This window comes from Cervus canadensis, chromosome 1 (genome assembly GCF_019320065.1).
Source record: "Cervus canadensis isolate Bull #8, Minnesota chromosome 1, ASM1932006v1, whole genome shotgun sequence".
Classification (NCBI taxonomy): domain Eukaryota; kingdom Metazoa; phylum Chordata; class Mammalia; order Artiodactyla; family Cervidae; genus Cervus; species Cervus canadensis.
In genome coordinates, this window is record NC_057386.1 from 16,054,459 (window position 1) to 16,072,033 (window position 17,575).

Below are 17,575 nucleotides of genomic sequence, written 5' to 3' on the forward strand. Positions count from 1 at the left end.
GGGTATTATTAGAGTAACATGGACAATTGGGCCATATAAATATAACTTGAAGGCAGTGGTTTGATTTGAGACTTAATTCTTAAATTAATTACTATCATTGATTATATTCACCAAATAGTAATAAAGGTTTCAAAATTTTTTAAATAGATTGTTTTACCCAAAATGCAAGACATTTTTTTACATGAAAAATATTCTCATAAATATCCTAAAATCTGGCAATGAAGACATGTTTTTCTCCTCTTCTTTCAAAGACCCAATTAAACAGATTAAAATGATGGCAGAAGGGAATAAACAACAAAAAGAATATGTGGAAAAAATAAGTAGGAAAAAGTAGAATAAAAGTTTAATAGTTATGAAAGAGAACAAAGTATGTTAGTTCATCTATTTATTCATTAAACATTTGTTTAAGTCATTTTATGTGATTGACACTAGCCTACATGCTAGTGACAACAGCAGTGAGCAAAACAGAGAAAGTTCCTATCAATAGTTCACATGCTATTTTGGGGAGATATATAGTAAAAAAGCAAACAAATAAATGTGATAAATAAAAAAATTAGAGGAAATCACAGTCTAGAATTTACAAAGGAGGAAGCTCTAAGTAGATAAAGGAAAAAGTATGAAAGAACCTTATTTGCCCAGAAAAACTCCCCGAAAAACTCAATGCTCAATTTTAGGAGATACTGAGGGGAGAAGTAAGGTGGCAGAGGGAGGAAGAATCAGAAAATTAAAGGATTAACCGAAAGCCTATCTATGGAGCACTTATTTGTATCAGTAAGTCACTCCTTTCTCATTTTCCAAAATCCCTGAGTCACAGAGGAACACGCAGTTCAGCGCCTGCTTCCTGGCCAAAATACTGGAGAACTCTGCAGTAAGAGAGAAAGAAAACCACAGCTGTCAAGGTGAATTTTGGTAAATGAAACTAAAGCTTAATTTATTCTACCATTTAAGAAGCCGCTTTACCAGCTCTCCCTAAAGCAAGGCTTGCCAAGCAGCATATTTCATTCATATACACAGGGTTCTTAGTCATTCATCTGAGAAACCAAAAGAGATCAACCAATTTCCATATACAAAAATAAAACAAATTTATTCTGGCTCTCAAGCATGATTAGTTCAGTCTCTCAATTCTTAACTGTAGAAACAGATTACACAGAAAAGGAAAGATAATTTAAACTAATAAAGACCTCTATCATACTCAGAGAGATTCTAGAAGTTAATGTCCTCATAATGCATAAGTATGAAACATACTGTTCAGTCACTCAACTTAGTGAGTTGAGTCACAACTTATGACCGACTCTTTGCAACTCCATGAATGGCAGCATGCCAGGCTCCACTTTTTTTCACATTTTTTAGTGATACAAAAACAGTAGACAGGGATTTCCCTGGTGCCTCAGTGATATAGAATCCACCTGCCAATGCAGGAGACACGGGTTCGATCCCTGGGTCAGGAAGATCTAATACGCCTTGGAGCAACTAAGCCCATGTACCACAACTATTGAGCCTGTCCTCTAGAGCCCAGGAGCTGCAACTATTGAGCCCACATGCTGTAACTACTGAAGCCTATGTGCCTTAGAGCCCATGCTCCACCACAAGAGAAGCCACTGCAATGAGAAGCCCACACACCACAACCAGAGGTAGCCCCCACTCTCCACACAGCAACAAAGACCCAGTACAGACATAAATAAATAAACAAATAGAAAAGTTCATACAAGAGAATTCTGCTTTTTAAAAAAAGGTAGACAAAATTCCTAATGGTTGGGCTTTTCCACAATTTCAACATAACGGATTATATTTTGGTTCTGTTTGCAAGCTAAAGGGTTTCTTTGAAAAACAAGAATGCACTGTATCACTATGCATAAAATGTTTTTCTATTTAAGTTTGAAAATTCTGCTCTTTTTACTCTGCAAAATAAAACTTGTATTTTTTAAATACAATTTACAAATATTTAACAATCAGGCATCTTAATTCACCATGTTAACAGAATAAAGGACAAAAACAAAACTATCATCTTAGAAGACAGAAAATGAATTTCACAAAATTATCATTCATTTATGATAAAAAAAAAAAACTGTCAGTAAACTGGAAAGAGTAAGGGAATTTCTTCAAACAGAGACTTAAGAAAAAAACAACCTACAGCTAACATATTTAATGGTGAAAAGACTGAAGGTTTTACCCTTAAGAACAGAATAAAGCAAGATGCCCACTCTCAACACTTCTGTTCAACATTATATAGAAGGAGTTAGACAACAAAATAAGGAAGAACAAGAAAAAGAAATAAAAGCCATGGAAAATGGGATGAAAAAAGTAAAACTGTATCTACTTGCAGATTACATAATTGTTTACACAGAAAATCTTAAAGAATCTACCAAATGACAAGGACTAATAAGAGAATTTAGACACAGGGCACAAGAGTTATATATCAATGCATAAGTAGATTCTATTTTATCATATCAGCAACAAACAATTGTTCCATTTTATTCTTCAAAACAGCATTTCCAAATTGTCTTCTGAAGAACACAGAAAAAAACAGTATGAGTGATACAAGGGATTCTGTACCAACTTGAGGTTCAGTTCAGTTCAGTTCAGTCGCTCAGTCGTGTCCAACTTTTTGCGACCCCATGAACCGCAGCATGCCAGGCCTCCCTGTCCATCACCAACTCCCGGAGTCCACCCAAACCCATGTCCATTGAGTCGGTGATGCCATCCAACCATCTCATCCTCTGTCATCCTCTTCTCCTCCTGCCCTCAATTTTTCCCAGCATCAGGGTCTTTTCAAATGAGTCAACTCTTCGCATCAGGTGACCAAAGTATTGGAGTTTCAGCTTCAACATCAGTTCTTCCAATGAACACTCAGAACTGATCTCCTTTAGGATGGACTGGGTGGATCTCCTTGCAGTCCAAGGGACTGTCAAGAGTCTTCTCCAACACCACAGTTCAAAAGCATCAATTCTTTGGCGCTCAGCTTTCTTTATAGTCCAACTCTCACATCCATACATGACCACTGGAAAAACCATAGCCTTGACTAGACGGACCTTTGTTGGCAAAGTAATGTCTCTGCTTTTTAATACTTGAGGTAACCCTTGACAAATGAGTATGTTAGTAAAGATAGTAAGATTGAGAATGGTGATGGAGCTTCGTGTGTGCGTGCATGCTGTCACTCAGTCGCTCAGTTTTGTCTGACCCTTTGCAACCCCATGGAGTATAACCCACCAGGCTCCTCTGTCCATGGCACTTCCCAGGCAAGAATACTGGATGGACTGTCTTTTCCTTCTCCAGGGGACCTTTCTGACCCAGGGATCGAATCTGCATCTCCTTCTTGGCAGGCAGATTCTTTACCACTGTGCCAACTGCGAAATCCTCTAACAGTCTAGCAGCAGAGAATTTTGTTAAAGTTTGTTTTCTACTTCAGTGTTTTCCAAGTTTAGCCACTGATCTCTCTTTCATGACATACTAATTAATGTCCCATGGGCCAGATTTAAATTTAATTTTGATGCTTTTGATGCTTTTAATTTTGATGCTTTTGAACTGTGGTGTTGGAGAAGACTCTTGACAGTCCCTTGGACTGCAAGGAGATCCAGCCAGTCCATCCTAAAGGAGATCAGTTCTGAGTGTTCATTGGAAGAACTGATGTTAAAGCTGAAACTCCAATGGGCCAGAATTCACAGCAGTTTTTGAAATGCTACTTTATAATTTATATCCAATCACTTCCTAAAATAATTTGAGGAATTATTAAATGAAAAGTAAATGTATTTAAGATAGAAATAAAAATTCAAAATACATGAGAGGAAGATAGTAAATAACAAAACCAATATAGTTACAATTAATAAAATTAAATTTAAATCTGAACTTTCTAGCAGTTAAGGTATAAAAGGGAACTCAGGTTATCATTTATACAAAGGAGCATACTGGTCTTTGGGAGAGAGAAAGTTTCTTCTGATACCAAATTTCAAGAGACATTTTTCACATTCGTCACTAAATAGCATAATGAACAATCTCTTCAGAAGATACAGTGGCACTTTTGATATGTTTCTTTTTTCCTTCCAGTTTTACTGAGATATAATTGACATACAGCACTGTATAAGCTTAAGGTACACAGCATAATGATTTGACTTAGATACATCATGAAATGATCATCATAATAAGTTTAATGAACATCTATCATCTCATAAAAATTAAATGAAAAAAATAAAATTTTTTCCTTGGGTAAGAACTCAGGATTTACACTCTTAACTTTCATATATAATGTGTAGCACTAGTAATTATATTGTAGTACTTATTTATCTTATAACTGAAAGTTTGTACCTTATGACCCATTGCTAAGTTGCTTCAGTTGTGTGCAACTCTTTGCAACCCCATGGACTATAGCCCACCAGGCTCCTCTGTCCATGGGGTTCTCCAGGCAAGAATACTGGAGTGGGTTGCCATTTCCTTCTCCAACCTTATGATCCCTTTCTTCCAATATCTCCTCTTCTCATCTCTGGTAACCACAAATCTGATCTCTTTTTCTATGAAAAAGAAAAAGAGTTGTTTTGGAAGTATAATTGTAATACTATGTTAGTTTCTGGTATACAACATAGTGATTCAATATTTTTATACATTATAAAATGATCACCATGATAAGTCTAGTTACCACTCATCATCATAAAAAGGTACTACATTATAATTTGAGATGGTTATTTTAATGCCAGTTCTCAAAAACAGATGAGATATTTTATTAGAAAGTTTCCCCAAAGAAGGCATTTCTGCAAAATATCCCTCCATAAATATCAAGACTATACATGTGTACCTATCCAAAAGTATGTGGAAACGATCAAAGAAGTGTACCCTGAGCTTCTGCAACCATAAGGACTATGTTAAGATGTACAATATGAAATGATGTGAAAGTGGATACAGTTTTGGCTTGAAGTCAGAATTATTCTTCCCACCTAAATATACAAAATATAAAACATTCTTTCCAATACCTTAGTACAAAAAAGGGCAGCTCATCAGAAAACACAGAGGCTTGAGATTGCAAATATACTGTGCAAACCAAAAGAAGAAAAGGATTTTTAACACTATAATTGACAAACATAGTACTAAAATTAAACTTTGAGTTCATGTATAAGGAGAGATTGGAAAAAGGGGGAAGCCATTCAAAGAAATATCCAAAGCAAACAAACTTCAAATAATAAAAGAAGAGAAATTCAAACCTGAACAAAAATTCTCCAAATAGTAACAGTAAAGGTTTCCATCAGTTTCTTAGTGAAGAGTTATAAATTGGTATCAGAAATCCATTATTTACATAATTCCTGTTTTTAAAAGGCCCTTAGTGAAAGACAACTGCAGTCAAGACGCTAGTGCTCAGACTAGACGGCAGAGGTAACTGTGCTATGCTCAGACTCTCAGTTGTGTCTGACTCTTTTTGGCTGTTTTGGACTATAGCCCACTAGGCTCCTCTGTCCATGGGATTTTTCAGGCAAGAGTACTGGAATGGGTTGCTATCTTCCCAACCCAGGGATCGAACCTGTGTCTCCAGCAACTCCTGCATTGCAGGGAGCTTCTATACCACCGAGCCATTAGGGAAACCCTCAGGCAGCAGAGGTAACTAGTTCTTTCTAAAACTCATGGTGTTTTTCAGTTGTGCTACACATTTGCCATGTGTGGAACAATGACATTGGAATATTCTGCCAGTTTTAAAGCAGCTGAGGGCCACCTCAAAAGCCTATCTGGGGTTTTCCCAAGAGATCCACGATACACACATTATCTACCTCAATTCAAATGAAAATTCTTACTCACTTTCAGATGGAGATGAAAATCCTGAATTGACCAAATTGCCCATAAACTCTTCTAAATTCACCATCCCATTATCTGAAAGAAACATACATGTCAGGGAACATGGGAAAGATACGTGACCAGAAATAAGAGGTAGGCAGCTATAGTACAACTGCTAGACTGAAAGATAATTTATGGATTTGACCTTGAAATATAGTTAAATACATACCTATATTCAATCATATTGAATATATATTCAATCAGAAAGATAGATTAATGAATATCATTCAGGCACACACACACACACTTATCCTCTATAGATCCTTCCTTGGTATGATCTATTGAAAATAACTAGAAACTAACTGGGTGGTAGGTATAAAAGCCTTGGATAATCCATGAAGCAGATAAACCCTTTAACAACTCATGAAAAATTCAAACAGATGCATGTAAGCTAACATAAAAGATCCTGGAAACATATTACATACTTACCCATGATAGTCACATTCTTCAGTGCACTTTGAATCACATCTTGGGGTAATGGAACTCCTATATTTTTCATCATGGAACCTAGGTCATCAGGATTGGCCATATTTTTCCTAATGGAGGCCAGAGCTTTCATGGGACCTTTTAGTTCTATATTCAAAAAAATACAAAGTTCGATGTTTTTAAAAACACTCAAATATCACTAGTAGGTACTGACTAATGATTACTACTCCACCAGCTGCTGCTGCTGCTGCTACTACTACTGTTATTGCTACTATCTTCATTACAACTGCCATTTATTGGCACTTCCCAATCTCAGCTTGCTAGGCATAATGCTCAGTCCTTTATATATGCCATCTCATTTAATCCCAAAAAACCTTTGGAAAATTGGTACTAATATTTTCCTTACTTAACAGATAAATATACCTAGCAGTAGAGAAGGTATTCAGTCTAAAGCATTTGTTTTGAGTCGCTAAGTCGGGTCCACCTTTTTTTGAATCTATGGACAGCAGTACAACAGCCTCCTCTGTCCTCCACTATCTCCCCAAGTTTGCTAAAATTCATGTCCATTGAATTGGTAAAGCTTTCTAACCGTCACATCCTCTGCCTCCCGCCTCTCCTCTTGCCTTCAGTCTCCCAGCATCAGGGTCTTTTCAAATGAGTTGGCTCTTCATATCAGGTGGCCAAAGTATTGGAGCTTCAGCTTCAGCATCAGTCCTTCCAATGAATATTCAGGGTTGATTTCCTTAGGATTGACTGATTTGAGTTCCTTGCAGTCCAAAGTACTCTCAAGAGTCTTCTCCAGCACCACAATTTGAAAGCATCACTTCTTCGGCACTCAGCCTTCTTTAAGGTCTAACTCTCACATCCATACATGATTACTGGAAAAACCATAGCTTTGACTATACAGAGCTTTGTCAGCAAAGTGATCTCTCTGCTTTTTAATATGCTGTCTAGGTTTGTAATTCCTCTATTTCTCTGCACTGATTACTGAGGAAGGATTTGCTAACATCCATTGGATCATAAAAAAAGCAAGAGAGTTCCAGAAAAACATCAACATCTGCTTTATTGACTATGCCAAAGCCTTGGACTGTGCGGATCACAACAAACTGTGGAAAAATACTTAAAGATATGGGAATACCAAGCCACCTTACCTGCCTTCTGAGAAATCTGTATGCAGGTCAAGAAGCGACAGTTAGAACTGGACATGGAGCAACAGACTGGTTCCAAATAGAGAAAGGAGTTTGTCAAGGCTGTATATTGTCACCCTGCTTATTTAACTTATATGCAGAGTACATCATGAGAAATGCTGAGCTGGAGGAAGCACAAGCTGGAATCAAGACTGCCAGGAGAAATATCAATATGCACCCTTATGGCAGAAAGCAAAGAAGAACTAAAGAACCTCTTGATGAAAGTGAAAGAGGAGAGTGAAAAAGGTGGCTTAAAACTCAACAGTCAAAAAACTAAGATCATGGCGTCCAGTCTCATCACTTCATGGCAAATAGATGGGGAAACAATGGAAACAGTGACAGACTATTTTTGGGGTTCCAAAATTACTGCAGATGGTGACTGCAGCGATGAAATTAAAAGACACTTGCTCCTTGGAAGAAAAGCTATGACCAACCTAGACAGCATACTACAAAACAAAGACATTATTTTGCCAACAAGGGTCCATCTAGTCAAAGCTACGGTTTTTCCGGTAGTCATGTATGGACATGAGAGTTGAACTATAAAGAAAGCTGAGTGCTGAAGAATTGACACTTTTGAACTGTGGTGTCGGAGAAGACTCTTGAAAGTCCCTTGGACTGCAAGGACATCCAACCAGTCCATCCTAAAGGAAATCAGTCTTGAATATTCATTGGAAAGACTGATGCTGAAGCTGAAACTCCAATACTTTGGTCACCTGATGCGAAGAACTGACTCATTTGAAAAGACCCTGATGCTGGGAAAGATTAAAGGCAGGAGAAGAAGGGGATGACAGAGAATGAGATGGTTGGATAGCATCACCAACTCGATGGAAATGAGCTTGAGTAAACTCTGGGAACTGGTGATGGGAGGCCTGGCGTGCTGCAGTCCATAGGGTCACAAAGAGTTGGACATGACTGAGCAACTGAACTGAACTGAGGTTTGTCATAGCTTTTCTTCCAAGGAGCAAACATCTTTTAATTTCATGGCTGCAGTCACCATCTGCAGTGATTTTGGGCCCAAGAAAATAAAATCTGTCACTGTTTCCACTCTTTCCCCTTCTATTTGCCATGAAGTGATGGGACTGGATGCCACGATCTTAGTTTTTCAAATGTTGAGTTCTAAGCCAGCTTTTTCACTTTCTCCTTTCACCCTCATCAAGAGGGTCTTTAGTTCCTCTTCACTTTCTGCCATCAGAGAGGTATCATCTGCATATCTGAGGTTGTTGATAATTCTCCCAGCAATCTTGATTCCAGCTTGTGAATCATCCAGTCCAGTATTTCACATGATGTACTCTGCATATAAGTTAAATAAGCAGAGTGACAATATACAGCCTTTTCCCAACTTGAACTCCTTTCCCAATTTGAACCAGTTCATTGTTCTATGTTTGGTTCTAACTGTTGCTTCTTGACCTGCATACAGGTTTCTCAAGAGACAGGTAAGGTGGTCTGGTACTCTCATCTCTTTAGAAATTTCCCACAGTTCATTGTTATCCACACAGTCAAAGGTTTTAGCATAGTCAATGAAGCAGAATTGGATGCTTTTCTGGAACTCCCTTATTTTCTCCATGATCTAACAAATGTTGGAAATTTGCTCTCTGGTTCCTCTGCCTCTTCAAAACCCAGATTGTACATTGGAAGTGCTCAATTCACATACTGAGTCTGAACATTCTCAGGAATTGGTCTTCTTTGAGATTGAGATGAAAATTGACCTTTTGCAGACCTGTGGCCACTACTGAGTTTTCCAAATTTGCTGACATATTGAGTGAAGCACCTTAACAGCATCATCTTTTAGGATTTTAAATAGCTTAGCTGGAATTCCATTATCTCCTCTAGCTCTGTTTGTAATAATGCTTCCTAAGGCCCATTTGACTTCACACTGCAGGTTGTCTGGCTCTAGGTAAGTGACCACACCATCATGTTTATCCAGGTTATTAAGACCTTTCCTGTATAGTTCTTCTATATATTCTTGCCACCTCTTCTTAACCTCTTCAGCTTCTGTTAGATCCTTACCATTTCTGTTGTTTATTGTCCCCATCCTTGCATGAAATGTTCCCTTAATATCTTCAATTTTCTTGTAGAGATCTGTAGTCTTTCTAATTATTGTTTTCCTCTATTTTTTGCATTGTTCACTTAGGAAGGTCTTCTTATCTCTCCTTGCTCTTCTCTGGAACTCTGCATTAATTTGGGCCTATTTTTCCCTTTTTTCTCAGCTATTTGTAAAGCCTCTTCAGGCAACCACTTTGCCTTCTTGTATTTCTTTTTCTTTGGGATGGTTTTGATCACTACCTCCTGTACAGTGTTACAATCCTCCGTCCATAGTTCTTCAGGCACTCTGTCTACAAAATCTAATCCCTTGAATCTATTTATCACTTTCACTGTATAATCATAAGGGATGTGACCTAGGTCATACCTGAGTGAGCAGTGGTTTTCCCTCCTTTGTTCAATTTAAGCTTGAATCTTGCAATAAGGAGCTCATGACTTGAGCCACAGTCAGCTCCCAGTCTGGTTTTTGCTGACTGTACAGAGCTTCTCCATCTTTGGATGCAAAGAACATAATCAATCTGATTTCAGTATTGACTATCTAGTGATGTCCATGTGTAGGGTAGTCTCTTGTGTTGGTGGAAGAGGGTGTTTGCTATGACCAGTGTGTTCTCTTGACAAAACTGTTAGCCTTTATCCTGCTTCATTTTGTACTCCAAGGCCAAACTTGCCTGTTACTCCAGATATCTCTTGACTTCCTATGCTTGCATTCCAGTCTCCTATGATGAAAAGGACATCTTTTTCAGTGTTAGTTCTAGAAGGTCTTGCAGATCTTCATAGAACCAGTCAACTTCAGCTTCTTTGGCATGAGAGGTTAGGACACAGATTTGGATTACTATGATGTTCAGTGGTTTGCCTTGGAAGTGAACTGAGATCATTCTTTCCTTTTTGAGGCTGCACCCAAGTATTGGATTTTGGACTCTTCTGTTGACTATGAGGGCTACTCCATTACTTCTATGGGATTCTGGCCCACAGTGGTGGATGTAATGGTCATCTGAATTAAATTCACCCATTCCAGTCCATTTTAGTTCACTGATTCCTAAGATGTTGATATACATTCTTGCCATCTCCTGCTTGACTATGTCCAATTTACCTTGATTCATGGACCTAACATTACAAATTCCTATGCAATACTGTTCTTTACAGCATCGGACTTTACTTTCACCACCAGATACATCCATAACTGAGTGTTGTTTCGACTTTGGCCCAGGAGCTTTATTCTTTCTGGAGCTATTAGTAATTGCCTTCTGTTTTTCCCCAGTAGCATATTGGACATCTTCTGAGCTGGAGGACTCTCTTCTAGTGTCATATCTTTTTGCTTTTTCATACTGTTCATGAGGTTCTCCAGTCAAGAATATTGGAGTGGGTTGCCATTTCTTCCTTCAGTGGACCACCGTTTTGTCAGAACTCTTCATTATGATCCATCTGTCTTGGGTGGCCCTGCATATTATGGCTCATAACTTCACTGAGTTATGCAAGTCCCTCCGCCACAACAAGGCTGTGATGCATGAAAGTGAGTGAAGTCGCTCAGTCGTGTCCGACTCTTTGCGACCCGATGGACTGTAGCCTACCAGGTTCCTCTATCCATGGGATTTTCCAGGTAAGAATACTGGAGTGGGTTGCCATTTCCTTCTCCAGGAGATCTTCCCGACCCAGGGATGGAACCCAGATCTCCCGCAGTATAGGCAGACACTTTACCATCTGAGGCACCGGGGTGTCTAATTAGCATACATAGTTATTAAAAGTGAAGTCAAGTCTGAAGTGCACGATATCTGATATCTTAGGCAGAATGTTTAGCTAGCATGCTAACCCAAGTCTCTTGCAAATGTTTAAAGTTGAGACTTAAGGATGGTCACACACACACAAAACTCAGAACATATATTTATCTACATCATAAATAATAAAACAATTCCACTAAAGCTAAGGTACTTAAGCTCAGTCGCTCAGTCATGTCCAACTCTTTATGACCCCATAGATTGTAGCCCGTCAGGCTCCTCTGTCCATGGGAATTTTCAGGCAAGAATACTGGAGTGGGTAGCCATTTCCTCTTCTAGGGGATCTTTTCAACCCAGGGATCAAACCCAGTTCTCCTTCATTGTGGGCAGATTCATTACCATTTGAGCCACCAGAGAAACCCCAAAAAAGCTATGGCAAATAATCATAAAAGTAATCCTCTTGCTAAAAATTGCATAGCTGGTCATAACTTGATGTGACTGGCCTCAGTTTTTTTCCTTCAGTGGATACCTGTACATGCCAATACATATGCCAAAAATATCCCCCCAACAATGGAAAGATTGGCACTACCATATCAATACAAAAAATGTTAATATTTATTTTTGAAAGTATTATGTATAAATTATTCATTCAAGTAAGAAAAAAATTTTAATGTTGTATTGTGATAAATACTGTCACAAACATTAGCCCTATAAGAGAATTGCTTATAAACCATGTATGTGGGAGAGTTTTATAAGATCCCATTCAGAAAAACAAAGATTTAGGACAAAATCTTTTGCCAATTGAGAAAGCATACCATTTTGGTCACATCCTAAACACTTAGGCTCTGGAAAACAACTTCATTTTGTAGCTATTTAAGTTAAGCCTTTTGAATTTAGTTCAGTTTCAACCTTAGAAAACATCTAAGGGAAATTAAACCATTTCAATTAACTTCAAAAAAATGGGTTGCTGCAAGGAGACTCAAGGAATCCAAAATAGTTGTGAATTTACTAATTGAGGCTTATTTAGTCTAAATTTCAAGGAGATGCAGAAGTTCCCACAGACACCTCTATCAGTTGGAGATAGCAGTTAACTGAATACATTAAAACCAGATTACACCCAATATCTCATGTCTAAGGAAGTGGAGTAATGCAAAAAATACCATGGAGGAAGCCTATATGTTTCAACATGTTCCTATATGTTTCAATAGTTAATATTCCCATGATAAAATCTCATTTAAATAAGTTTATAATGGCATAGAAAAAGAAAAAGGAATATTGACCTTCTTCCCAGAATTTCAGTAAAATGGCCAAGACATTGCCAACTGATGGCAGCCATCTTGGATCACAAAGTCAACTACTAGGATAAATCATCCAGATAGATTTTGTATATTTACCTCTTTTGAGTGATGAAAAATTATACTATAACTCTAGGAAATATAAGTCAAGAAAAAGTTAGGACTAGAATTCCCTACTGGTTCTTCACTCAAAGTATATTTGTTATGCATATGACATGCTCTGCAGCATTAGAAAACTGCATAAATGCATATAATCAAAACTAAACAATTCCACTCAAAATTATTGCTAAAAAGTTCTCACTCACTTGAACCTTTTGTAAAATACGGAGTTTGTGACAACCTAATCAGGAAATCTTTTAAGTCCACTTTTCCTTCATCTGAAAATGAAACATAAAGGAATGAATGATATTTGGTCCAAAGATACAAAAGTATGAAGTAAGAAGATATGCATGTCTACTAAATCTTCAAAACCAAAGTTAGTCTTATATTTTTCTGACACTGATTCTAATAAACATATCTCAGACTAATTATAAAAAGGAACATGATTATGATGACTCTTGTGATCTTTTCTGCTATAGAGCCAATGAACATTTTATGGATTTTACACATACCTTAACCAATTGAGATCACTGTTTTCACATTTCCTCTCTGATGCTATATTCCTGTAATTTTTCAGCATTACACATCCAATGATAACTACCTATCTCTTCACAGAATATAATTTATCCACTAAATGATAAGTACCATAAACCAAACAAGCTATAATATTTAAAGAAAACTACATATACTTATGAGCAAAGATATATTAATACAGGAACTACACAATATTTGGCTTTCTGTCAGTAATATACTTGGAATTTAAGAAGAAAAAGAACACTACAAGGCTGTACATGTAAGCTAAACATTCCACTGGCAGAGCTCCAAAACAGCAGCATAGCCTGTTTAGGATTGTAAGGAAACCATACTGGTAGAATGTATCATCATACTAAAGCTTAGGCCTTTGTTTCATGGGCACAAGACAACTTCACAGTTCCTAACCAATAAACCATGATTCAAACCTCAGGAGGCAAAAAAAAGGGGGGGAGGGGAAGAAGAGAGGAAGATTATACTTTTATAGGATAACTCAATATGAAGATAATCCAGAACAAAATCTCACCGAAGCCTAGAGGGAAATTTTAACGTTGTTGAACTCATATTTGATTCTTTACCACTCAGCTCTGTGGATTTATGAGTGAAAATAGACACAAGTTTTATATATAATAATGTCCTAGAAAAGAAAATACTTACTATCAACAGAAACTGATGAAAGCATCTCTTGTAATTCTTCTTCTGGAAAATAAACCCCCAGGCCACTCAGTATAGATTGTATATCATCAACATCAACTTTTTCACTGGTGACTTTGTCTAAGGCATTTGCAAGTTTATGAACCTCTATAAAAAGAAAATATTTTCAGTTTAAATACAAACTCTAATAATTAACTTTAACCATATTTCAAGAGATTAGTTTAAATACCTAGCATTTTTTCCTTAAAGATAATATAGCATTCATTTTAAATACTCTCTTGAGGTAATTCTCATTTCAAACACATAAAATAGAAGATCAATTACAAGGTAAACCCATCATAAGAATTAAGCGCTGGATGTCCATTTCTGCTTCCCATTCTTCCCACATCCTTGCCTTATATGTTGTGCTCTCTTTGCTGCTTCCCAGTTACTACCACCTCAGTCTGGTTCTTTTCTATTTTTTATTAAAACTTATACTGACTCTCTTTTACTTAGGGCTGAGAATGTAGGTATGGTATATATGGTAATTCAGTTCAGTTCAGTTGCTCAGTTGTGTCTGACTCTTTGTGACCCCATGAACCACAGCAAGCCAGGCCTCCCTGTCCATCACCAAAGCCCAGAGTTTACCCAAACTCATGTCCATTGAGTCGGTGATGCCATCCAACCATCTCATTCTCTGTCATCCCCTTCTCCTTTTCAATCTTTCCCAGCATCAGGGTCTTTTCAAATGAGTCAGCTCTTTGCATCAGGTGGCCAAAGTATTGGAGTCTCAGTTTCAACATCAGTCCTTCCAATGAACACCCAGGACTGATCTGCTTTAGGATGGACTGGTTGGACCTCCTTGCAGTCCAAGGGACTCTCAAAAGTCTTCTCCAACACCACAGTTCAAAAGCATCAATTCTTCGGCGCTCAGCTTTCTTTATAGTCCAACTCTCACATCCATACATGACCACTGGAAAAACCATAGCCTTAACTAGACGGACCTTTGTTGGTAAAGTAATGTCTCTGCTTTTTAATATGCTGCCTAGGTTGGTCATAACGTTCCTTCCAAGGAGTAAGCGTCTTTTAATTTCATGGCTGCAATCACCATCTGCAGTGATTTTGGAGCCCAAAAAAATAAAGTCAGCCACTGTTTCCCCATCTATTTGCCATGAAGTGATGGGACCAGATACCATGATCTTAATATGGTAATAGCTAATTAATATGCTGATAGAATTGGTTTATTTTTGAGGGGGTTTATGTGGTCAATATGGCAGAGTAGGAAGACTCTGAGATTACCTCCCCCCACAGACACACCAAAATTACAACTATTTACAGGGCAACCATCTATGAGAATGATCTGAAGACTAACAGAAAAGATTTGCCACAACTAAAGATATAAAAAAGGAATCAGGACTTCCCTGGTGGTCCAATGGCTAAAACTCAATGCTCCCAATGCAGGGGGGCCGGGTTCTATCTCTGATTAGGGAACAAGATCCTACATGCCCAAACTAAGAGTTTGCCTGTTGCAACTAGAAAAAAAGACCCAGCAAGCTGAACTAAGTCCTAGTACAGTCAAATAAATAAACAAATGTTTTTTAAAGTAGCTTATGAGTAGTAAAAATAAATTTTTTTTAAATAAGAAGGAACAACAACAGAGGATAATCACAATTGCAAAGGTTCTCCCTATTTCCTTCTTCAGGTTCAAGAATTTTTCAGCCATAGTTTCATCAAACATATCTTCCATCCCTTTCTCTCTCTTCTTCTAGCACCCCTAAAATGACAGTATTAGTATGCTTGATGTTGTCTTAAAGGACCCTTAAACTGTCGATTTTTTTGTTTTCTTTTTGCTATTCTGAATTGGTGATTTCCATTATTTTATCTTCCAGGTCACTTATGCATTCTTCTCTATCACCTAGTCTGCTGTCAATTCCTTCTAGTGTGTTTTTCATTTCTAGTATTATATTCTTCAGCCCTGGCTAGTTCTTTAATTTCCAATTCCCTGTTAAAATTCCCAGTATGTTCACTGTTCTTTTCCCAGTTCAGATAGTATTCTTATTACTAATGCTTTGAATACTTTATGTGACAAATTTTTGTCTGTTACTTTGTTTTGGGGGAGGGGCTTTCCAAGTGGTGCTGGTGGTAAAGAATCTGTCTGACAATGCAGGACATGTAAGAGATGAGGGTTCGATCCCTGAGTTGGAAAATCCCCTGGAGGAGGAAATGGCACCCCACTCCAATATTCTGGCCTGGCAAATCCCATGGAGAGAGGAACGTGGCAGGCTACAGTACATGCGATCACAAAGAGTGGGACATGACTAAGCATCTGAGCACCTAGCACCTTGTTTTTTGGGGGGAGTGGTTCTTATTCTTTCGTTTGAAACAAATTTCTCTGTCTTCTCATTTTGCTTAACATTCTCTGTCTTTATAAATTTAGGTGAAACAGTTACCTATTTTAGGCTTAAAGGGGTGTCCTTGTATGAGAGTGCCCCTATACAGTTCACATGTGGCTTTGGTGGAAGAGTTAGAAGATGGGAGCAAGGGTCATGTCTTCCCCAAACATGTGCTAGAGCTTCTCATATGCTCAGTCAGAGCTCCAGACCCCTCCCAATCTGCTCCCTCTGTGAATACCAATAATGGCTGCCCTCACCCCATTCAGATGCCGGGCTGGCTCCTCCTGTCACAAGTGTATACTCCTCTCAGCAATGGCAACCCTCTCCCTAGAGCAGAACTGCACCAGAATCAGAGGGGCCAGAGCAGGTGCTCAGCATGGGCCAGGGTTTGCACTGGAGTCGTCACAGGAAACTAGCCAGAGTCCCAGGCAGTTTCAATCTGCTTCCTTTGCCTTGTTCCAAGGAATAAGCAAGCATGTGTATGCTTTTCACAAGCAGGGTATAAGTTTCTTACAGCCCTTCTCCACTTTGCCAACAAAGGTCCATATAGTCAAAGTTATGGTTTTTCCCATAGTCATGTATGGATGTGAGAGCTGCACCATAAAGAAGGCTGAACGCACAAGAATGATACTTTCAAATAGTGGTGCTGGAGAAGACTCTTGAGAGTCCCTTGGACTGCAAGGAGATCAAACCAGTGAATCTTAAAGGAAATCAATCCTGAATATTCAGTGAAAGGACTGATGCTGAAGCTCCAATACTTTGGCCACCTGTTCCGAAGAGCTGATTCATTGAAAAAGACCCTCATGCTGGGAAAGTCTGAGGGCAAGATGAGAAAGGTGCAGCAGAGGATGAGATGGTTAGACAGCATCACTGATTCAATGGACATGAGTTTGAGCAAACTCTGGGAGACAGTAAAGGACAGGGAAGCCTGGAGTGCTGCAGTTCATAGGGTCACAAACAGTCAGAAATGACTTAGCAACTGAACAACAACAGCCTGTTAGTCCCACTGGTTTTCAAACGAGCTGAGGGGACTCATCTTCCTAATGTCACAGGGCTGGGGTGCCCAATATGTGGTTTGAAATGCTCACTCCTCAGCAAGTATCTCTGAGCCTTTATAATCCCTCTCCTCCACTGTGTCCCTTGCTAGGGGCACAGGTCCTGACCTGATCACTTTATTTCCCTTCCTACCCAACTTCACAGGGATCTTTCTTTACAGTCTTGGTTGTGTAAGAGTCTTGCTGCCAGTCTCCAGTTTCCTTTAAGTGAGATTTACTCCCTATGCAGATGTATTTTTGATGTGTCTGTGGGAGATGAGCTCAGCATCCTCCTACTCCACCATTTTGACCTCTTCTGGCTCTTTATATACTTTTTAATTTATGATCTGTTGAACATGTTACCTAACCAAAAAACTTAATTAACTAAAGAATTTTTAAGGTCACATATTTTTGGCA

The 17,575-nt window shown here is 38.4% G+C and overlaps 1 protein-coding gene across 1 annotated transcript in view; it reads right to left on the minus strand.

The window, feature by feature from the left end:
- The window catches only part of EFCAB13 (EF-hand calcium binding domain 13), a 208,955-nt gene that overhangs the window by 116,534 nt on the left and 74,846 nt on the right, over positions 1-17,575 (minus strand). Inside the window, exons 19-22 of the mRNA XM_043464397.1 lie at positions 13,756-13,899; positions 12,774-12,845; positions 6,238-6,381; positions 5,773-5,844 (exon numbers count right to left, since the gene is read on the minus strand). Of these exons, the coding sequence (XP_043320332.1) occupies positions 5,773-5,844; positions 6,238-6,381; positions 12,774-12,845; positions 13,756-13,899 (432 nt within the window). The remainder of the gene's footprint in view (positions 1-5,772; positions 5,845-6,237; positions 6,382-12,773; positions 12,846-13,755; positions 13,900-17,575) is intronic.